The sequence below is a fragment of the Salvia miltiorrhiza genome, chromosome 3, assembly GCF_028751815.1.
Source record: "Salvia miltiorrhiza cultivar Shanhuang (shh) chromosome 3, IMPLAD_Smil_shh, whole genome shotgun sequence".
Classification (NCBI taxonomy): domain Eukaryota; kingdom Viridiplantae; phylum Streptophyta; class Magnoliopsida; order Lamiales; family Lamiaceae; genus Salvia; species Salvia miltiorrhiza.
Window position 1 is genome coordinate 62,571,163 of NC_080389.1, and position 22,209 is coordinate 62,593,371.

Genomic DNA, 22,209 nt, shown 5'->3' on the forward strand with positions numbered 1-22,209 from the left:
TCGTCACAAAGGGGAAGGAATTCGTGATGCCAAAGTTTGATAAAATTCTCAGAGGGTGCACGGCGAGGAGAGTGTTGGTGCTTGCGGAGAGTTTGGTGGAGGAAGGAAGACTTCGAGGGATACGGCTACGCGATGTGACCGTGGAAGAAGGGAAGGAAGCTGATGAAATGATGCTCATCGGTAGTGGAGTTCTCGTTCGCGCAGTCGTGCAATGGGATGATCAAGTCATTGGTGATGGTAAGATTGTTTTTCTTTCTAGCATCATAACTTGCTTGTTAGTTGAAAGATTTTTGTGGTTATGATATGCCATTTATGTGCTCCCATTTAAAGAAAGCATAGAAATGATCTTTAGATGGATAATCAACATGTATCATATAAGCTTTTTGATTTTTCCTGACCTTTTTTTCACCTAGCTAAGATGTGCACGAGCACCGAATAGTGCTCGTTAGAGTTGTCAAAAATAGTCTGACCCATGCTTTAAGAGGTCAAATAGGAGTTCCGGTCAGGCCGGGCCGGGCCGGGCCAACCGGTTGGGTCTTCCATTTGGTCCATCACCCCAGCCCAAAATATAGGCCCGTATTTTAGACGGGTCTAGAACACCTAAAAATTGATCCGATCAATTTTGGTCCGGCCCGCCCAGAATTTTGACGACTCTAATGGTATGTTTTTGTTTTGGCAGGCAATGAAGGTCCGGTGGCTCGGTCTCTTCGGAATCTCATTTTGGAGGACATGAAATTGGGTCCGGCCACAGTTAGGGTTGCCGTTCCTTATTGACCCGATTTCGGTCTTTCTTAGTTGCCGATTCGCTCGTGAAGTTGTAGGAATGTGAATCGTCTTCGATCACACAAAAATTTGTTGGATTTGTATCTTGTATGTTGCCGAACGATGTTTGTGAATTTTTTTATTGTCGATACATTTCACTTGTATATAATTGTCTCGTTCGTTTGGTTGTGTCTCGATGTTTAGATTTATTGGCCAAAATAGTTTTTCTTTTTAAAAATTATTATTATCAAATAAGTAAAAACAATTTCACACACTAATCTTTTAGGTCGAATTTCTGAGCTATTAATTGGAGGAGAAACGTAGTACTAATAGATTTTACTTCATAGTCTTATTGGTCAAGAGCATAATTAGCCCCAAATCCAAGTAAATTTTTTATTGGTGAAGTTTATTGGAAATGGACCATATTTTGTACTCCTACAAATCAATAATGTGTAGATGTTTACTAGAACAATTTTGTTTGCATTGTGAAATTCCTCTTTTCATCTCATATAAAGGAATAGATTCCTTAGTTATTATAAAAAACAATAGATACTCTAGCCATCCATTATTTGATAAATGAAATTATGACATGTGATAATAATGCAAATTTTAAATAATTAGTTTTTTAGATTATGTTAAGTTTATTTAGCCTGAAAAGCAAAGTCTTCGTTGCTTGCATATTGATCTTTTTAAATACGATCATGATTCATGCCATGATTTTAAAAGATAATTATATTGCTCTCAAACAAAAACATGATGCCATGGAGCTTGCACAAAAAATGTGTCGGACTCAAAAAAAACTCAATAATATATTTCATATATAAATACGGAATTATAACCGACCAATATGCCATACATATAGGCTAAAATAGCTTGAATCATATTAGAATTCAACTTAATTATGTTATCATCTCAACTTGGATGCATATGGATAATTTTTTTTAAAAATATCTCGACAACAATGCATGTCATTTAATCTACATTATCAATTATAGTGTATAATTATTAACTAAGATTTATTCCATCTAATTAGGGCGTGTTTGATATTGGCTAATACACTGTATTAGCTAATTTAGTATAGATCACTCTAGTATTTGGTATTATTTAATAATAATGCGGATAACCAGGTTTAATCCCACGACCCAGTATTATTAATCCAGATTTCTTAGGATTAATAATACCACCTCCCCCTAGGATTAACTCAAACCAGAATATTCTGTATTTAGCCATGATAGCAAACACCAACTCAGTATTAATAATTTGTCATTATCCACGCTAAATATCCTGGTTACAAATTATCCTACATAATCCTTTACTGAAAACCAAAAGTTATGGTATATAATCTAATTTCACTTTTATTAGGTAGTAATAGGCCGATAAATTAAAAATTATGGTATATAATTGTTTAAAATTTTAATTTTTTGAAATAAAAATTAAGTATAATTCATAATATTAAAATAAATTTTCATTTTTATAAAAAAATATTATTAATATAATGTCACATAAAATTGGGGGACATTGAATCCCTGTAAAAAGAGGAGCAACCATGAGTTTCGTCAAATCTCAACACTAATAAAAGCTTTTGAAACACATTATTTGAATTGTCCTCCCCTATTATTAATTTTATGAAATATTCAATGATTATATTGTATAATTAAAGCTTCCCAATAATTTCAATTTTATACTTTCAAACATGAAACAAACCATAAAAAAAAATACTATGACAATACAATAACAAGAAGGATTGAAGGAACACTAATTAAAATATAACAAAATTATGATAAGTCACAAGGCAAGCATTGAGCAACAATAATTGAAAACACGTAGCCCCATATAAAAGCCGACGTGGCCCACCAAACCCACTAGTTTTCTCAAACGCCACCACCACCGTCGGATCGTCATAGTCGGCGGCGTCAATCATCAATAAAACCCGAACAGCCTCCACGCGTCCCAATCCTATTGGCCCGCCCCATTCAATACTTGACCCCCTAAAATTGATTTTTTTTCGCAATTTTTTTCTCCCTAGATTCTGCAATCCAAAACTAACAGAACTGATTGAAACTAGCGATCGGATCCCCCGAGATAACTATTTTTGTCGCATATTTTTGATTTCGTTAATTATTTCGAAGATTTTTTTCGATTCTCGGGGGAATTTGGTGGGTAGGTTCTCGCCGGCGTTGACGCGTAGACTCCAATCGCTGTGGAATTAGGGTTACTGGGTTGAGCAGGAGGAGGAAAGATGGTAAATGCTATGGTGGATAGAGCTACGAGCGATATGCTGATCGGGCCGGATTGGGCTATGAATATTGAGATCTGTGATATTTGCAATCACGATCCTGCGTAATTTTCTTCTTCTTCTTCTTCTTCTTATCGTAGCTTAAAACAAGGGGGAAAATAGAGGCATGTTGCTGTGAGCTTGACTTCATATAGTTTTTTTTTTGGCTTTAGTGTTAGTCCGTTTATGTAGCTACAGCTTTCACGGATTGATAATTGGACTGTTTTTGCTGTTTTTTTTTTGTTTTGTTTTTTGAGCTGTTGATGCGTGTTTTTGGATATGGTTTTTAATAATTCTACTAAAATTGTGTGTGTGTGTGGGGGGGGGGGGGGGGGGAGGGGGGAGGAGAAATCACGGAGGGGAAGGGTGGCTTATAGAATATCTGACCTCATGTAGTCAGGAAAGTTTATTGTCATTGTTTAAGATGAATGGTGCTCTGTGAACTTATGTTCGATTTTTTATTTTTATCAGACAAGCGAAAGATGTTGTTCGCGGTATAAAGAAGCGTCTTGGTAGCAGGAATGCGAAAGTTCAGCTGCTTGCCTTAACAGTAAGCTTAATTTCCTAGCCTGACATTTACACTCTTGTGTGATATGATACGCATAGGCTGTTGTCTTTTCATAATGATCAACCGAATTCATCCTTGTTTCATAATAATCAACCGAATTCATCCTTGTTGGTTATCAGCTGTGGACCTGTGGTTGTTAATGCTCAATTGGGTTTTGAGATCACAGAATGTGCTATTGTCACTGAATACGAATAATCATACTAGGTAGTTTAGTGCACTTGCATCAGGGAAAAGATTTATTTGTCTTATGTCATTGGGACAATTACTGGGGCTGCACTCATCTGGGTGATTAAAGATTCGACTCTGAAATCTGAATGTATTGAAACGAGATTTTTTGTGCATATGACACAGAAGTTGGCAGTTCCCAATTTGTCAAAATTTTGTTTGTTGTTTCTTGAGGAGATTGTTGCGTTGGATTTCAGACACATTTACACTTCATTAATATAGAGCATGGACAATTTGCAAACTGGGTGCAATTATTCTCTTCTTGCAGAACTTTGGAGAAGGCTTGAGTATTATCAAGTTCTTGTAATTCAATAGGATGACAGCTGGAAAGAAGACACAGAATAAATTGTATTTGTCCTGTGGATTTGGACGGATAAAGTGCGGATTAACATACGGAAGGGTAAAAGATGTCCTTTGTCAAACAGTAACACTGGATTTAAGTTTAAATGATCTTTTATAAAGGGACTAATAATCAAGAAGAACACAGAATATGATTTGAGACAAACTTAGTTTTCTGAAGTTATAGAAGAATGCTCTGTTTCTTGACCGTGGATAAGGATGTCTGAGATGCATTATTTAGAAAATTGAGAAATTGTAAGTTCCCTCGTTAGTATTAGAAGTTAGTATGACAGACATTGTTAATGTGATCCAAAGAGAGTGAAAATATCCATTTAAAATATACCTGCACTCTGGGAGAGATTTGAGTTATTGAAAACTTTGTTCGTTGAGACCAGTGATCTTTTACTTGTGGAATTTAATGCTTCAACAGCTGAAGATGGTTAATAGAAAAGTCATAAACTACAATAAAGTAACATAAGACTAAACTGGGGGTCTGAGGCCAAAATGTTAGATTGTACACTTAAACAATGAGCATGTCCACTATTGTAATAAATGTTTGACTATTTAAGTTTTTGCCAGAACTTTGAAGAAACTACTTATGATTATAACTTACCTGCAATTTCTGAATAGAGGATCCGTGTATAGCAATCACTTAGATGAGATGCTTGTGCACACTATGTGAAAGGAATTCATTAATTGTTGTTGTTGAGAGGATTCTAAATGGCTGAAAGTAAGGGGTGTTGTATCATATATGATTAACATATGACATGCAAGAAAAGGGAAGGTAAGAATGAATAGACCGCTGTATGAACTATCTTGAAATGCTTTTTTTATCCCTTTCTTGTAGAGACACATATCCTTGTAAAGTTGTAATGGAAGAAGTTTTCTAAACAGCTCAGTCAATTGCAAATGTTTTCATTGCATTTTCTAGCTATTGGAGACTGTTGTGAAGAACTGCGGTGATATTGTCCATATGCATGTTGCTGAGAAGGATTTGCCTCATGAGATGGTGAAGATAGTGAAAAAGAAGGTATCCAGATCATAGATGTCCCCACTATCTATCATTGTCTTGATTAGGTGCTTATGCTTTTAGTGATACAAAATTTATCACTGCAGCCAGACTTCCATGTCAAAGAGAAGATATTGATTCTAATAGATACTTGGCAAGAAGCGTTTGGAGGACCAAGGGGAAGATATCCTCAGTATTATGTGGCATACCAGGATTTATTGGTACTAATGCTAGGATCTTACTGTCTTAGTACTTAATTTCTGATGCACACACAGTGATTTCTTTATTTCTTTATGCTTCTGCAATCTGTCTTGTCTACCAGCGTCTTGGGGCAGTTTTCCCTCAGAGATCTGAGAGGTCAGCTCCTGTTTTCACACCGCCGCAAACACAACCCTTGACATCTTATCCACCAAATATTCGCAATATAGAACCTAGAGCTGATGGAGCTGAGCCTTCTGCAGAAGCTGAGTTCCCAACATTGAGGTGCATTATTCTCAAAAAGAAACATTTTAATGATTTTTCATTTTCATAGAACAATGGCATGTGTTGATATATTTCTTTTTATTGGAAACATGCACCACATTATCCTTTATGTAATATGATGCTGCCATGTCTTCCTTACAATGTCTTTTGCATCTTATCTTCCTTCTAACTATCTTGACAATTCCCTTACGGCTATGTAAATGGGGACTATGTCAAATGGATTAATGGAGATAAATCTCATTTGGAAAAGTTAAAATGTTGTACGTGAAGAGTGTAACATTTTTTGACTTCTTTGCCTTTCCATTGTTATGAATAATTGAAGTTCTTATTGAGCGTTTGAAATTATGAGCCTGTTCTGGGTGAAAGCTAGTTATGTCTTATGAAGGTTTCAATTGCTTTTGTATATGTGCCGTTTGAACCTAGTTGACCTCCTTGGTTTCATTTGGTAAATGTTGATACAAGGAACTGCACTAAAAATTGTGGGTACATTATATCCTGAAGTTTTATGTTTGGAATTCTATTTATCTGATTTTTTCTGTACCACTGGTTTTATGCCAGCTTGACGGAACTTCAAAATGCACGTGGTATCATGGATGTCCTAACAGAAATGCTGAGTGCTTTAGATCCTGGAAACAAAGAGGTATCATCCCACTATGGATGGAAAGCTTTTCGTATGATAATTGAAATAAGTACTCCGTGGGGATATATATTTTGAAGAATGTAAAATTATGAATAGTTTGTAGGATTAGGTTTTTCTGCTTCCCAAGATTTGCTTGTACTTGTGTTGTTAGTGGAATTATAATTCACTCATACTATTTATAATCAATTATTTATCTGTATCTTAATTCACTTAATATTTGAGATATTGAACTCTGAGTATCTGTTGGCAGGGAATCAAGCAGGAGGTCATTGTTGATCTGGTCGAACAATGCCGTACATACAAGCAAAGAGTAGTACACCTTGTGAACTCAACTTCGTAAGCTCTTGTTTACTTGCAGTCCTTATCACCTGTTCTGGTTTAGTTTTGCCTTACATTTTGTTAAATGGAAATAGAACATAATCTCGATAAATTTATTGTAAGAGAGAGCATCTAAGTGGTGAATGGCCTATAATAGATGTTGAAGGATGATGCTACCATCTGGTGCATTTAGTTTTTAGTTATTTATTTTACTAAGCAGGTGAAAACAAATTTTTTATGTTATCACTTTAATTGCTTTACAGAAGCTGGTGTTTTATTTGGGGCTTGACAACTTCCTACACACAATGTTGGTTGGGGTGAACTGTCTTATATTTGTTAGATAAGTATTTCTTAATTTAGATTTAACCGAATTGTTCCAGTTAAGGGTAAAACGTTGAAATTGGTCAAAGTTTTTTTTCTTCCACAGTTGCTGCATGTTTGTATGGTAATTAGAACGCTTGATGATCTTTTGAATGAGTGCCTTCTGTATTGCTTTTGTGGACATCAAGTGGCTTCTGTTGCACCCAGTATTGATGTGGCCTCTTATCCATTAGTTAATTCTCGATGATGGAGCTCTAGAATATCTGTAGTCTTTTACTATATACATCTACCACCAAAGTTTGTTGTCCAGTAACTGTACTTCTCGTGCCACAATGTTATTTTGAATGATTTTTTATTAAGGAAAGAGTGCCATGCTAACTATTGGGTTTTATTTTAATGTCTTCTGGTTTAGCGATGAATCACTATTGTGCCAAGGGTTGGCCCTGAATGATGACTTGCAACGTGTACTAGCAAAGCACGAAGCACTCGCCTCTGGAGCTGCCCCTGTGCAGTCAGAGAAGTTAAATCCTGAACCAACTAAAGCCTTGGTACCTGTTGATACTCCTCTTATCGACACTGGTGATACCAAACAATCAGACCGAGGGTAAATTTCAACTCCGTCCTTGAGTATGAATAGAGCCTCCTTGTTCCATATGGTTGTTTGTATCTTTTTTTTCTTTTTTTCTTATTGGTTTAATTTACACTTGAATATTTTGGTGTCACTTGAACTTAAATTACTGAGCTCTTGCAATGAGTTTTTGCATTTGAAACCATGATATACCTCAGGGTGATTATGAAGTAAATACTGATTGATGTTATTGCTTTATTTGCAGCTCTACGTCGAGTACTAGCTTAGGGACACAGTTGTCTATCCCTCCTCCCATGACTAACGGCCAGTTGTCGACTCCAATTAAGGCTGATCCAAAGATAGATCTTTTGAGTGGAGATGACCTCAACGCACTTGCACTTGTTCCTGTGGGACAGCCCCAACCAACTAGCCCCGTCGCTTCTCAGCACAACGCTCTTACTCTCGTCGACATGTTTTCAGATAGTAATAACAATCAGCCATTGACTCCTGTTGGACATGCTTATCCTTCTTCTTCTCAGTTTCAGCAGCCACATGATTCCCCCACTCTACAGCCTTCTGCATACCCAAATGGTACCTGGAACGGTCAGATAGCCCAACAGCAGCAACCGCCCTCACCAATTTACGGTCAAATGAACCAACAGCAGCAGCCACCCTCACCAGTTTACGGTACATGTTTTCTTGATTTTATATATACTATCCCCACACAACCCCAAATGAGGTAGAAGCTGAACCTGAATTGTGCCTATTCTCTTATCTTTTTGTGTCAAAGGCGCTCAGGCGAGCGACTCTCTCCCCCCTCCGCCATGGGAAGCAACACTTGACAGCAGTCTGCCTGCAGTAAACCAGCCTCAACAAATGCAAGCAACTCAAGGAGTAGTAAGTCACGCCCAACCATCGCCCAGTGGCGCTTATATTACAGGTCAGCAACCCGTGGCGAATGATCAGGCGGCGCTTGGTGGGTACAACGGCGGCCAGTTTACAGCGATGGACAACCGGGCCATGCAGAGCAACCAAATGCAAGGGTTGCATCCTTATCCCATGCAGCACCCACAGCAGCAGCCCGTGGTTATGTATCCGCAGCAAATGCAACCTGCCCAGATGGGATACATGTATCATCCTCAACAGATGTACAACAACCAAATGCCTGCTGGTTATGGATATGGATACGGCTACGGCCAAGGCCAAGGCCACGGCCAAAGCCAAATGCAAAATGCCTACTTTGCTCAGCAAACCATATCCGCGATGTCAGTGAGGGACGACAGCGGGCTGAGAAATTCAGCGTCAAGCAGTCTTCCATCCGGAAGGCCGTCTAGGCCGGAGGACAAGCTATTCGGGGACCTTGTCGACATCTCTAAATTCAAACCGGGGAAGACGACACCAGGTAGAGCTGAGAGCATGTGAAGAGATAGATGGCTTTCTTTGCCCTTGACTTTTGCTTATTTTGTTTGCTAACTCGTTTGGCCTGCCTTAGTTTTTCTTCTATTTTTGGGGGTATCATATATATTCTTCACCTTCATGCTTCGTGTTGCCTGCATTTCTTCACCTTTTTTTTTTTTTTTTTGGTTTTTATGTATTTCTTGTCATTAGATTCAGGTACATTTTCATTGTAGAAACGGAAAACTCGTATAAAGGAAAGAAGCATTTTCTATTTTTGCTTTGGTTGGGTGAGTAAGAGCATCGATGGCAATACCCCTTTTTTTATATATATAGTCATTATTAAAAATATTTTTTCGAAAATGAGGATGAAGAAAGTGAAATGTAACCGAATTCTAGCTAAATATAAAGTTATTCTTTTATTAATTTTTACTTATAATGTAAAGCTATTGTTCGTCGAAATTCGACAATATACCACCACCTATATAACATATTCAAATGTATCGTCTCTATATTGTTTGCTTTAGGAACCGGAAAGATGCTAGAATTTAAGAAAATATTGATATTATAATATGTCGATGGGTTATAAATTAGTTAATATATTCATCAAGTGCTAGCTACAAAACGATGAATTACATTAAAATAGGCTTTAACTATTCAAAGGTATTTATTAAACTTATGGAACTAATGAAAACTAAATCTATTGTAACATTTCATATAATAAACTCAAAGTTTAATTAAAATACTAAAAAAGTCAAAATATTAAATATTTACTCCCTCCGGCCAATTAAAAGTGACATGTATTCCATTTTAGGTCGGACACTACCAGTTTTAACAAATTTACACATTTTCCTTAATTCTCGTGCCGAAAAGTTTTGAGCCACTTATAGTGTGACGGATGTAGTATAATTTTTGTAAAACACACTAATCGACCCGGTTCAGCTCGACCGCTCCGGTCAGATCTGACTGGGAACAACCCGGTTCAGCTCGACCGCTCAGGCGCATGGTGCGCCGTTGCACAGAGGATTACTAGTAATTCATGGGAGTATGGTGCACCGTCACACAGGTGATTGCGTAGGTAGAAGTCCTTTACTTTTATTCAATCCCAAGTTTCCACCTCACTTCAGCTGAGCGCCTATTTTGTGATCACTCATCAATTCACTACGGTAAGCATCATTTTTTTTTCTTTTTCTTTTTTCCATCTGAATATGCGATTTTTGAGTTTGAATCCTGATTTTATCGCTTATTATAATATTTTTCAACGGAGACGATTGCATTTGTATATCTGTTTATCTGATTCTCGGTCTTTTCGGTTTTGTGATCGGTAGCAAAATATAGCTGCGTACTGATTGCAACTTCAAATTTTGCTTCAATTGATGCAGGTCTTCGGTGAGAATTGGTGTGAATTTGATAGCAAAAGTCAGTGTTGAAAATGCAGGTTAGTGTTGATCGCTTTCAGTGTTGTGATGATTTCGGTTTTTTCAAGCTTAACGGATTACGTATCTTTTGGTAGGGTTGGAAAATAGTCTCCATTTCTATAAATTATACGAATCCGTTGTTTCCTATGTGTTATGTTGTGCTTGATTCGGAGTGAAGCCAAGCTGTAACCCTATATTAATATTGAAATTTGTGTCAGGCTTCCACTTCATTTTGAAGAACGTTTTGTCTTATTTAGTTTTGTTGTTCTACTTCGTATGATTAAACTCAGGGATGGAGCTAGGATTTTAGAAATGAGCGGGCGAAATTACATTGTTGTGTTTAGGAACAAATTTGGACCGATGAAATTACAGTTTTATATATAAAAAATCTGGAAAAAAAATACTAAATACAACCTACATATAGCAATAAAAAAAAAATTGACCAGATCCTGCCCGGCTTAGCTCCGTTTCTGATTAAACTAGATGTGTACTCATGCGTAATATGTGTGGCAATGAATCGCCGCTATTGGAAGGGATAAGGAGGTGAGTGGAAGGTTATATGCTAAACTATGTTAAGATTGTAATGAAATATCTAGCCGAAATAAGTGACTGATGTGAGTTTCAACTGCAGACTAAATATGACAAAATTGGGTTTTGTTTGAAAATTGATCTGAATAGATATCTATGGATTGAAGAATTATGAATTTTAGTGCATGGGAATCAAGAATAGGTGGGAGGCAGTAGGACAGTGAATTTAGGTTACCATCATGATTGATAATTTTAAAAGGGGATTCGCTGAACGGGAAGAATAGATTCTTGAAGCGTATTCTTTGACGATGAGACTTGGATTTTGTGCCTTTTATTTGCAGTCATCTTCTTGTAAAAAGGCCTCAGTTATCAAAATATACAATGCTCTTAAAAATAGGCATCAAGGGCAAGGCTCTTTAAGGAATACAAAGAAGTACAGCGAGAGAAAACAGCTGATCCAGATATCCAACTCGTTTGTGACGATTCAAACATATTTAAATGGACTGCTCTTATAAAGGTGTGTTCGACTGTTTCTTGTGTTTCATTGTGCGCCACGAGACATTTGATGAGTTGAGCATTTGATAAAATATTACTTGCTTAATCCTGTGCTATGTAGGGGCCATCGGAAACTCCTTATGAGGGTGGAGTTTTCCAGCTTGCTTTCTCCGTACCTGAGCAGTATCCTTTGCAGCCTCCTCAAGTTCGGTTCTTAACCAAAATATTCCATCCAAATGTGCATTTCAAGGTATTTAATGTCTTTCCTAATCATCTTTTTAAGGTATATTATCCTCAGACAAAGCGATAACTTTCTAGTGTCACTGTAGATTATGAAAATTTGCTGGAATTCTGTCGGTAAAGTTGTTTGTGGAAAGTAAAAATCTTGCATTAGAAAGAAACAGCATGTCTGATGCCGTAGTTTGTAAGTTGTAGCATGACATGATTGAGATTGTACTGCTTTTTTTTTTTTCAGGGGTGGGGGGTGGGGGTGGTAGGAGTATCAATAATAGTTCCCTATTTCCTCAATTCCCTTCCGTGATGACTCGAACCCCCAACCTAGTGGTTGGAGGGGAAGCGTCTTACCAATTAGATTGTAGATTGTAATGCTTTGGCATATAGGATTGAATGCATGCAATGAGTTGAACTTTATAAGCATCTAAACATGCTTATGGTTGTGGCATACAGTAAGCTGCAATATCCTAGCAAAAAAGACTTTGAACTTGACCACGGCTTGTACACTTTCACGATCATTGTGCATAACATGCCATATAAAGATGAAGCATAACCTGCTGGCACTTTCCGTTGATCTTAGTAATATCGAATTAATTGTTGAAGCTATGATTTCAGACAGGTGAGATTTGCCTTGATATATTGAAGAATGCTTGGAGTCCAGCATGGACGTTGCAATCAGTTTGTCGAGCTATAATCGCGCTGATGGCTCATCCAGAGGCTGATAGCCCACTGAACTGTGATTCAGGTAATTTTTTTCAAGATTCCTTCACAAACTACCCATATGGTATTTTCTGGGGAAGTCTTACAGCTTATCAGAAAACTTGCCAAAGTTGGAAATGACATTTAAAACGATTTAAATTCATATTCCTGCTGTCAAAAACATACAACAAATCTAGTATGTTGAACATGTGATCTGTTTCGAGTTTCCTGCTGTGATGTTTCTGGTTCTCGTTGGCTGTCATTGCGTAGGCAACCTTCTCCGCTCTGGCGACATCAGGGGATTCCAGTCTATGGCCAAGATGTATACAAGACTTGCTGCCATGCCCAAGAAGGGGTAAGAGAAGGATTTGATTTGACTGTATGTTTAAACCTTAACAAAAAACAACCATGCCCTAACTCATCAACTGCATAGTTGATGAGTTATATCACGCGTTACATATTTGTATTTACGTTTTAAGCTACGCCGCCGCGTGCGATGTAGTAGAAAGCTCTCAAAAACCATTGCTCATTCAGAAATTAAGCAATGCGAAAACCTTGAAATATGAAAATGGTGAAAACAGGTGATGTCTTGTAGTTTACAAGTACAAAATAGCTGGTGTGTATTCCATTCAAACAAAGGCAGTTTAGCCAGCGAAATGCAATTTATAGAGGAGCACTCGGATTCGAATCAGCCCTCATGGTTTCAAGTGTTGATCAAACCATTCACTAGCTTGTTTCACCATCGAAGGAGTCATCTGATGCCCGATCCCCGGTTCGGCTACCAACTGCAAAACCGTGTGTGTGTGTGTGAGAGAGAGAGAGATTAAAAGATTAATCATAATTTTTAGGGTTTTAATAGCATATAAATTACTGAATTTTTATCAAATTTTTGTTTTGCACACAAACTTTAAATCTGTATTAAAATACTCTACTATTATTTTTTTCTCGGTTTGCATACTTTAGATTATTTTTCGACGTGGTAACATAACATAAATATGACCGCGTGGAAAAATAGTATCAACATCTTATTGAATAGAAACGACGTAATTCAAGGCACAAATGTTTGGCCGAAAAATTGGCGAGCATGCAAAATGAATAAAAAAGTAATAGTGATTAATTTTAAAAGATGATGAAGATTTCTGCCTTAGATGACTCATTATTCCGTCGTCGAATTCTATAAGGTAAGATACTAAATTAAACTTTTTCTAAAGTTTGAGTGAAGCTGCAAGTTGAAGACAAAATCTATGATTAAACCGAGATTAAGCACCTTAAAATTTTCAGCAGAATTGGCTTTTTCATATTCCTTTCTCGTTCTCGATTCTGCAAGTTCCAGTCCAGCTAGGGGGCAGCGTGGATCCTTCTCACCTAAACAAATCACGTTGCTATTTTCAGACAAAAAAAATTAAGATTTCACGACACACTCAACTAAACTATTGTTACCGTTTAAGATGAATAGAGGGCGAAGAGCAATCGCAGGAACCGTGTAAGGCGCGTCGAAATGAGACGCCAAACCAGGAGCTATCCTCTCCCAAACCTGTTCACGAATTCGTTATTACCCTCAAAATGCGGCAGCTTCTTTTGGTACAACACCAGCCACACCAAAAAACCTCTCACCTTCTCCACCACTTCTCTGTCGACTTCACGTTTCTTCAAGTCGATTTTCGCCTCTGCAAACCAATGACAGAAAAAAAAAATCATCATCAGGCTTCAAATACATTCTTGTATTCAGTTGCTAACCTTCAAATACACGCTTGAGGCTGTCAACTCGAGCTCGCCACATGTCATGCTCAATCGCCCACCGGAACCCCTGGAATATTGAAAGTAATGAGACTGCATTTACTTGTTTACTTAGCTAGTTGGTGTCGGGAACACCCACCTGAACTCCGATTACGGGGGCAACGACTGAATAACGAGTATCAGCAGCCGCACCAAACCATGCATGCATTCCTGATCGATGATGGAATAATCTTATTGAGAGGAGAAATACAACATCATGATTTTCATAAATTCTATCAGCTTAGAGTAACTGACCTCCCAGTGATTCGCCAGTGATTCCTATCCTCGAAGGATCGATGTCCTGCCTTTCTGTAAGATGATCTGCCAATTTTATCAAGTCCCATACCTGATATGTTGAATGTGTACATGCAAGAATGTAAATTAAAAAGAAAAAAGAAAAAACAAAATGATTTTTTTAAAATTATTCAATTACAGAAGCAGGATGAAACATTACCGTATCAAAAATGAAAGGCATTGTATCTCCCTTTTTCCACGACGACACTAGAGCCTACATTACAATTAAATTGATTTTACCAATATGAAAGAAAGCAGAGATAAAGACTTGGAACTTAGAAGAGGCATAATACATCTTGGTAGGTTGTCAAGTTTTTAGCACGCTCTCCGTGATAACGTGAATCAATGGCTATAGCGATATAATTTCTTGAAGCATAAGCCTGAAAACATAGGGAAAAAACATGCTGCGGATTAAGCTCTTAAACGGGAAAAAACAACACCGGTTAATGCCTAAAGCATCTTGAAGCCACCTTATACCTCGAGTAATGGCCTCAACCACTCTTTGTTTTTATGTGTGCTATGCAGGAAAACCACTGCTGGCCTTCTCTCCGGAGTACTTTCTTTCAGCTTCAATAGCAGAACCGGCAAGCGCCCTTGCTCACCTGCCTGGTCGAAAATTTATTCAGAATTTCGAGAGATATATCTAGCAATGTATCACATGCATAATACTTAAGGCATCACATATGACAGGCACCTGAGATATGCCTTATTCTTATCTAAGTTAAGCCCAAAATATAACTGACATTTTATTGCATAGGTAGATAGATCGAACATGTAGCACGCAACCACGCCCAATTTTCATGTTCCTAGATATTCGGCTAACCACCAAGACACGCACTAATACACACCACACACGCAGAAAACAGAAATCATAGACTCATAGTACCTCAGTAGTAAGGTAAAAATTCTCCTCTTGAAGCAGCTCCCTGAAATTCGCAATCTCTTTCTTTGGACAAGACTCCATAGCCTGATCATTCATCATAAGAAAAATTTGTGAGACAGATTCTGTTTATTACTAATACCTAGTAAGTGATATGGATGGGAATTTCAACGCAGTTTCGACCTCACTGTAGGTTGGCGTAGGAGTTTCCTGATATAGTGGATCTCTTACAGGTTGTGCAGATTCAACGGAAAGAGGAACTGCATAGATTTGATGAAGTTTAATGGAGTGTTTCAACATAGGAAGAATTGTGGGGCAGATTTCGTAATGAACGATATTTTTTACTTTTTAGTGATAAAATGAATTACCAAATGAGTTTAAGACGAATAGCAGCTTCATAACCAGGAACACAAAATATTACAGCAAAAACACACACAAAAATACAGAAATCCAAATTTTCTCCAGAAACTCATTTAAAATTCCAGATTAACATAGGAAGAATTGTGAGACAGAGTTTGTAATGAACGATAATTAGTGATAAAAATGCGTTTAAGACGAATAGCAGCTTCATAAATAGGATCACAAAATATTACAGCAAAAATACAGAATTCCAAAAATTCTCCAGAAACTCATTAAAAATTCCAGGTGAACATAGGAAGAATTGTGAGACAGAGCTTGTAATGAACGATAATTAGTGATAAAAATGAATATCAAATGCATTGAAGACGAATAACAGCTTCATAACCAGGATCAAAAAATATTACAGTAAAAACATAAAAAGTTAATACAGAAATCAAAAATTTTCTTCAGAAACTCACTGAAAATTCCAGATGAACATAGGAAGAATTGTGAGAGAGAGTTTGTAATGAACGATAACTAGTGATAAAATGAATATCAAATGCGTTTAAGACGAACAGCAGCTTCATACCAGGATCACAAAATATTACAGCAAAAACATTAAAAAAAAAAAAAACAGAAATCCAAAATTTTCTTCAGAAACTCATTGAAAATTCCAGATGAATGTCAATCGAAATGTTGAGGCGATCCTCATCAAACACCATTACTGTACCATCCGATTCAACTCTTGTACAGTTGTACTCATCCGAGACAATATCACGCCATAAATCAACGAATTTCAAAAAAACAAAACACACACACACAGAGTGAACAGAGCGAGACACGACCTTCGGCAGTGCGGCGGCTGCGGAGGACCTGCAGAAACTCGGAGCGAAGCTTCGCGGCGGCGTCGGATTGCTCCATTCTCCTATGAGCCGAGAGGAATCGCGGAGCAATTGCGTGAGCTGCCAAGTTGGCGTAGCAGTTGGATTTATAATAGCCGCAGGCAGTGAACACTGAATTGGCGCGCACGTGAGAGATGCCGTTCGGCACGTGCGACACTACAGCAGCCATTACTACGGATAAGAGTATTAAACCATCCATCCTTCTCTTTTCTCTCATTCTTAACTTACTTAGACAATTTTTTAAAAAAAAATTGGAATATATGATTTATGATTATAGTCGCTTTTCAAAAAAAATAAATAAATAAATAAAGTCGCTTTGTTGTACTTATTGGGTTTTAATCAAATCATGGTTGTAACATGCAAGTTATGTTTCAAATATTTTATTGTTGCGTAAAATATTTGAGTAGGTGGAACAAGAACGAAGACTAGAGACAAATATGAACGTACTTTAGGTTTAGGTTTAGGCTTTAAATATTTTTTGTGAATACAGCTACTTGACATTTTAGTTTAATTAGTACTCCCTCTGTCCCACGAATCTTGACACGTTTGGTTTCGGCACAAGAATTAAGGAGTTGTAGATTAATATTTTAAGTATGTAGTTAATAAAGTATAAAAGTGATAAAGTAGGAGAGAGAAAGTAATAAAAGTGATAAAGTAAGAAAGAGAAGGTAATAATTATTACCTTATTTGGAAAGATTCGTGGGACGGAGGGAGTAATTGGGTTTAATATGCTAAGGTAAAGTCTTTAAAAATCCTATCTCATGAAACTTGAACTTAAAAAAAATATAATACTCGAGTGATGTCGCTAGTGATGATGAAGTCATGGCTGAAGCTGTTGCTTTTATGGATAAATTTGATCGTTTATTTCAGCCTAAGTCTTAGGCATTTCTGTTTTGTTTAGTCAGTCTGTGTTGGACATTTTTTGTTGGGCTTGGGCCTTTGCTGACTTTGGGCCCTTGCATGGGCTTTAGGGTTTAGATTTTTGTGTATATATGTGGTTTTTGTCGTCACTTTCAGCAGCTAATTTGGGAATGAAAATTCAGAAATTGAGTGGCCTCTCAATTCGCCAGCAATTCTAAGCTTTCGCTACGTCAGTTGGTATCTAGAGACCAGTACGATTCTTCGCGATGCCACCCCGTCGTCAACCACCGAACCAGGCAGATGCTCGTCGTGACGCCGACATCGCCCTGTTGAATCGACAGGTTGAAGCCCTTACGGCGGGTTTCGAAGACCTACGGGTTGCTGTTTCCAACGCGTGGCCTGGCACGCAGCACCATGCCGCACCAGAGCGTCCTCGTCGCGCCGGTGGCCACCATCGGCATCGACCTCACCCACCAGTTGAGGAACCTGAACTCGATTCGGACACTATGTCTACTACCCTCTCCGACGTCAATCCTTTCGCTCCTGAGCACACTTTTCATGGGGACGACAGTAGGCGGTGGGAATCGGGATTCAAGCTCGATCTCCCGGAGTTTACAGGTAGCCTCGACCCATCAGAATTTTTGGACTGGATCAACGCCGTGGATGAGTTATTGGTGTTCAAGGCTGTCCCCGATCATCGTCGTGTGGCACTTGTGGCAACCCGATTTCGTGGGCGCGCGTCGTCCTGGTGGCATCAGTTGAAGGTCACCCGTCAACGGCAGGGTAAACCTCGTATCACGTCTTGGTCAAAATTCCGCAAACATCTTGAGCGTGAATTTCTTCCTTTTAATTATGAGAATACGCTATATCAACGCCTACACACTCTTCGTCAGAATTCTCGTTCGGTTGATGCTTATACCGAAGAATTCTATCAGCTATTGTCTCGTTTGGATATTCGTGATTCTCCTGCTCAGTTGGTGTCTCGATATATTAGTGGGTTGAAGTTATCATATCAGGATACTTTGAATCTCTTTGATCCCGTTTCTGTCGCAGACGCACACCAGCGCGCTGTTCTCTTAGAAACTCAAGCAAGTCGACGTCCTGCTAATGTCTCTACTTCCTCGCAGCAGCGTGCCCCTGCTCCCTCGGCGAGCTCCGCCACATCCACGACACCACGTCCGCCGGCTGTTGTCGGTCCCACTTCTGATCGTTGCTTTACTTGTGGTGAAACCGGACATCGCCGCGCTGCATGTCCTCGTAACCGTAGCCAACACGCACTCCTTACGGAAGACGTGCATGATGATTATGATGGCCCACCGCATTTTGATGTGGAGCCTGTGGTACCATTGGTCGAAGAACACGTCACTGGTGATAGTGGCCCCCTACTCATGCTTCGTCGTTCTTATCTCGCTCCTCGAGCCGACGATCTGGACCCGCAACGCTCACACATATTTGCTTCTACTTGCACAATCAATGGTAAAGTTTGTCGTTTTATCATTGACTCTGGCTCTTGTGAAAATGTGGTGGCAGAAACTGCCGTGGCTAAGCTTAATTTGCCTACTGAACCACATCCTTCTCCTTATACTCTTGCTTGGATTCAACGTGGGAATTCTGTTACCGTGGACCGTCGTGCTTTAATTCCATTCTCTGTGGGTTCTCGTTACAAAGACTCCGTATGGTGTGACATTGTTCCCATGGATGCGTGTCACTTGTTGTTAGGCCGACCATGGCAATTTGATCGATCGGTGTTCCACGATGGCCGTCTTAACACGTATACCTTTATATTTGATGGTGTCAAGATAGTGCTTCATTCTTCGTTGCCGAGTTCTCCGTCACCAGGCTCTTCAGTGTTCCTCATTTCTCGCGCGGACTTATGGCGCGAGCTCTCTGCAGCACCTTATGCTCTCTTTCTCGTGGGGATTGAACGTCCCAATCAAGCCACATCGTCCTCTCCTGAGCTTGCTAGTCTCTTGCAGGAATTTTCTGATGTCTTTCCGGACGAGTTGCCTTCTGGTTTGCCCCCACTCCGTGACATCCAACATCACATTGACTTGATCCCAGGAGCTTCTCTACCGAATCGGCCTCATTATCGCATGAGTCCTACGGAACATGCCGAGCTCCGCCGCCAAGTAGAGGAACTTCTTCAGCGAGGTAGTGTTCGCGAAAGTTTAAGCCCTTGCGCTGTCCCGGCATTGCTCATTCCAAAAAAAGATTCTACATGGCGCATGTGTGTCGATAGTCGCGCGATAAACAAAATTACGGTTCGTTATCGTATTCCGATTCCACGCCTAGATGATTTGCTTGACCAACTTAGTGGTGCAGCCATTTTTAGCAAGTTGGATCTCCGTAGTGGCTACCACCAGATACGTATCCGGCCTGGTGACGAATGGAAAACAGCGTTTAAAACTCGGGAAGGCCTTTTTGAGTGGCTCGTCATGCCGTTCGGCTTATCTAACGCGCCGAGCACCTTTATGCGGATAATGAACCAGGCACTCCGTTCCCTTATTGGTGTGTGTGTCGTCGTTTATTTCGACGACATTCTTATCTATAGCCGCTCGTGGGAGGCTCACTACGATCACCTCCGAGCAGTGTTGCTTATTTTGCGCTCTGAGCAGTTTTATGCTTCACCTCAAAAGTGTATTTTCTGCGTCGACGTTGTGCTATTTCTTGGGTATGTGATTTCTTCTCAAGGAATTCGGGTTGATGATTCTAAGGTCGCTGCCATTCGCGATTGGCCGTCCCCTTCAACTATCACAGAGGCTCGAAGTTTTCATGGCTTAGCATCTTTTTATCGACGTTTCATTGCTCACTTTAGCTCTATTATGGCTCCAATTACCGATTGCATAGGCCAAAAACCTTTTGTTTGGACGTCGGGGGCGGAAGCTGCCTTTAACGTTATCAAGCACCGCTTGACCGAAGCCCCGGTTCTCCTTCTGCCAGATTTTGATCAGCCATTTGAGCTATCTTGCGATGCTTCCAAAGCGGGAATTGGGGCTGTCCTTAGCCAAACCGCACGTCCTGTGGCTTTCTTTAGTGAAAAGTTATCTGGAGCCCGCTCTCGCTACAGCACATACGATGTGGAATTTTATGCTGTGGTTCGGGCTGTCCGACATTGGAGGCATTATTTGTTCCAACGTGAATTTGTCCTCTTTTCTGATCACGAGGCGTTGCGTCATCTCGCCACTCAAGATAATTTATCTGCTCGCCATGCATCATGGGTTGCATTTCTACAACAATTTACCTTTGTGCTCAAGCATCGATCCGGAGCGTCTAATCGAGTAGCGGATGCACTCAGTCGCCGTTCTCTCGTCCTCACAGATTTGCGTGTTATGGTTCCTGGGGTTGAACTGTTGCCAGAATTATATCCCACCGATAGCTTCTTTGGACCTATACTTCTTCGTGTCCATGCTGGAGATGCAACAGATTTCATTGTTGTTGATGGATTCTTGTTCAAAGGGACTCGGTTGTGTATTCCCGATGGCAGCCTTCGCTTCAAACTAGTGGCAGATTTACACAATGCAGGTCATGTTGGCCGTGATCGCTCTATTGAGCTTGTGCAACGCTCTTATTTTTGGCCTTCTCTTCGCCGTGATGTCACTCGTTTTGTTGAGCGTTGTCGAGTTTGTCAAGTCTCTAAAGGGACAGCTTCTAACGCCGGTCTTTATAGGCCGTTACCTGTTCCGTCTGCGCCTTGGCTAGCCATTAGCATGGACTTCGTGTTAGGCCTCCCACGAACTCAACGTGGCCACGACTCCATATTTGTGGTGGTGGACCGTTTTTCCAAAATGGCACATTTTATTCCATGTCGCAAATCCTCTGATGCTCTTCATGTCGCTCAATTATTTTTTCGCGAGATTTATCGCTTACATGGACTCCCATCGTCTATTGTTTCCGATCGCGACACTCGTTTCCTGAGTTTCTTTTGGCGTAGTCTTTGGCGCATGGCTCACACTCGTTTGGATTTCAGTAGCGCTTATCACCCCCAAACTGATGGACAGACGGAGGTTGTCAACCGCTCCTTAGGCAATCTATTGTGTTGCCTTGTTGGTGAACATGTGCGCTCGTGGGATTCTCAGCTTCCTCAGGCTGAATTCGCTCATAACTCTGCTGTCAATCGTAGTACAGGCTTCTCTCCTTTTCAAGTTGTCTATGCTGTTCTTCCTCGAGGTCCAACGGATTTACTCTCTCTCCCTTCTCCTGTCCGAGCCGAAGCTCGCGCTGTGGATCTTATTCAGAATCTGCGTCGTACACATGAAGCTACCCGTGCACAGTTAGTTGCTGCTAATGCTAAATACAAGAGTACTGCTGATCGTCGTCGCCGCCATGTTGACTTTGAGGTGGGTGATTTTGTTTGGGCAGTGCTCACCAAAGATCGTTATCCCGCACATGAATATAACAAGTTGGCGGCTCGTAAAATTGGCCCCGTGGAAATTGTTGAGAAGTTGAACCCAAATGCTTATCGCTTGAAGCTTCCCCCTCATCTCCGCACTTCCGATGTGTTTAATGTCAAACACCTCGTGCCTTTTCACGGTGATAACTCGGCTGATTCTGATGGTGGTTCCTCGTCGAGGTCGACTCGCTTTTTGGTGGGGGAGAATGATGTCGCTAGTGATGATGAAGTCATGGCTGAAGCTGTTGCTTTTATGGATAAATTTGATCGTTTATTTCAGCCTAAGTCTTAGGCATTTCTGTTTTGTTTAGTCAGTCTGTGTTGGACATTTTTTGTTGGGCTTGGGCCTTTGCTGACTTTGGGCCCTTGCATGGGCTTTAGGGTTTAGATTTTTGTGTATATATGTGGTTTTTGTCGTCACTTTCAGCAGCTAATTTGGGAATGAAAATTCAGAAATTGAGTGGCCTCTCAATTCGCCAGCAATTCTAAG

The 22,209-nt window shown here is 39.8% G+C and overlaps 5 protein-coding genes across 8 annotated transcripts in view; 4 read left to right on the top strand and 1 right to left on the bottom strand.

The window, feature by feature from the left end:
* LOC131019138 (D-amino-acid transaminase, chloroplastic-like) overlaps positions 1-951 on the top strand; it is a 10,323-nt gene extending 9,372 nt beyond the window's left edge. The window contains exons 6-7 of the mRNA XM_057947824.1: positions 6-237; positions 680-951. Coding sequence (XP_057803807.1) covers positions 6-237; positions 680-774 — 327 coding nt within the window. The 3' untranslated portion in view covers positions 775-951. The remainder of the gene's footprint in view (positions 1-5; positions 238-679) is intronic.
* LOC131015307 (protein PEROXIN-4) overlaps positions 1-12,887 on the top strand; it is a 30,335-nt gene extending 17,448 nt beyond the window's left edge. Inside the window, exons 2-7 of one of the 2 annotated variants that reach the window (XM_057943663.1) lie at positions 10,029-10,069; positions 10,286-10,341; positions 11,247-11,366; positions 11,466-11,594; positions 12,194-12,323; positions 12,548-12,887. In XM_057943663.1, coding sequence (XP_057799646.1) covers positions 10,336-10,341; positions 11,247-11,366; positions 11,466-11,594; positions 12,194-12,323; positions 12,548-12,636 — 474 coding nt within the window. In that variant the 5' untranslated portion in view covers positions 10,029-10,069; positions 10,286-10,335 and the 3' untranslated portion in view covers positions 12,637-12,887. Of the gene's footprint in view, positions 1-10,028; positions 10,070-10,285; positions 10,342-11,246; positions 11,367-11,465; positions 11,595-12,193 lie in introns of both variants that reach the window. The other variant, XM_057943662.1, reaches the window with a different exon arrangement.
* Positions 1-22,209, top strand: part of LOC131015234 (probable glycosyltransferase At3g07620) — a 1,181,237-nt gene that overhangs the window by 1,042,931 nt on the left and 116,097 nt on the right. The window lies entirely within an intron of this gene.
* Positions 2,668-9,177, top strand: LOC131015239 (TOM1-like protein 9). 3 transcript variants are annotated; one of them, XM_057943540.1, is made up of 10 exons: positions 2,668-3,102; positions 3,509-3,587; positions 5,101-5,199; positions 5,286-5,399; positions 5,501-5,661; positions 6,220-6,301; positions 6,552-6,637; positions 7,353-7,544; positions 7,774-8,195; positions 8,299-9,177. In XM_057943540.1, the coding sequence occupies exons 1-10, from the start codon at positions 3,002-3,004 to the stop codon at positions 8,928-8,930; spliced, it is 1,968 nt and encodes a 655-aa protein (XP_057799523.1). In that variant the 5' UTR covers positions 2,668-3,001; the 3' UTR covers positions 8,931-9,177. The 3 variants fall into 3 exon arrangements, with proteins under 3 accessions (XP_057799523.1, XP_057799525.1, XP_057799524.1); XM_057943541.1 differs by lacking the exon at positions 2,668-3,102 and adding an exon at positions 4,099-4,230 and having other exon boundaries at positions 3,553-3,587; XM_057943542.1 differs by lacking the exon at positions 2,668-3,102 and having other exon boundaries at positions 3,516-3,587; positions 5,064-5,199.
* Positions 12,815-16,721, bottom strand: LOC131015269 (uncharacterized). Its single transcript, XM_057943587.1, has 13 exons — positions 16,412-16,721; positions 15,411-15,487; positions 15,234-15,314; positions 14,825-14,953; positions 14,641-14,727; positions 14,508-14,561; positions 14,309-14,399; positions 14,154-14,224; positions 14,015-14,084; positions 13,892-13,944; positions 13,718-13,811; positions 13,545-13,642; positions 12,815-13,062 (listed from the first exon to the last, which is right to left on the bottom strand). The coding sequence occupies exons 1-13, from the start codon at positions 16,683-16,685 to the stop codon at positions 12,973-12,975; spliced, it is 1,269 nt and encodes a 422-aa protein (XP_057799570.1). The 5' UTR covers positions 16,686-16,721; the 3' UTR covers positions 12,815-12,972.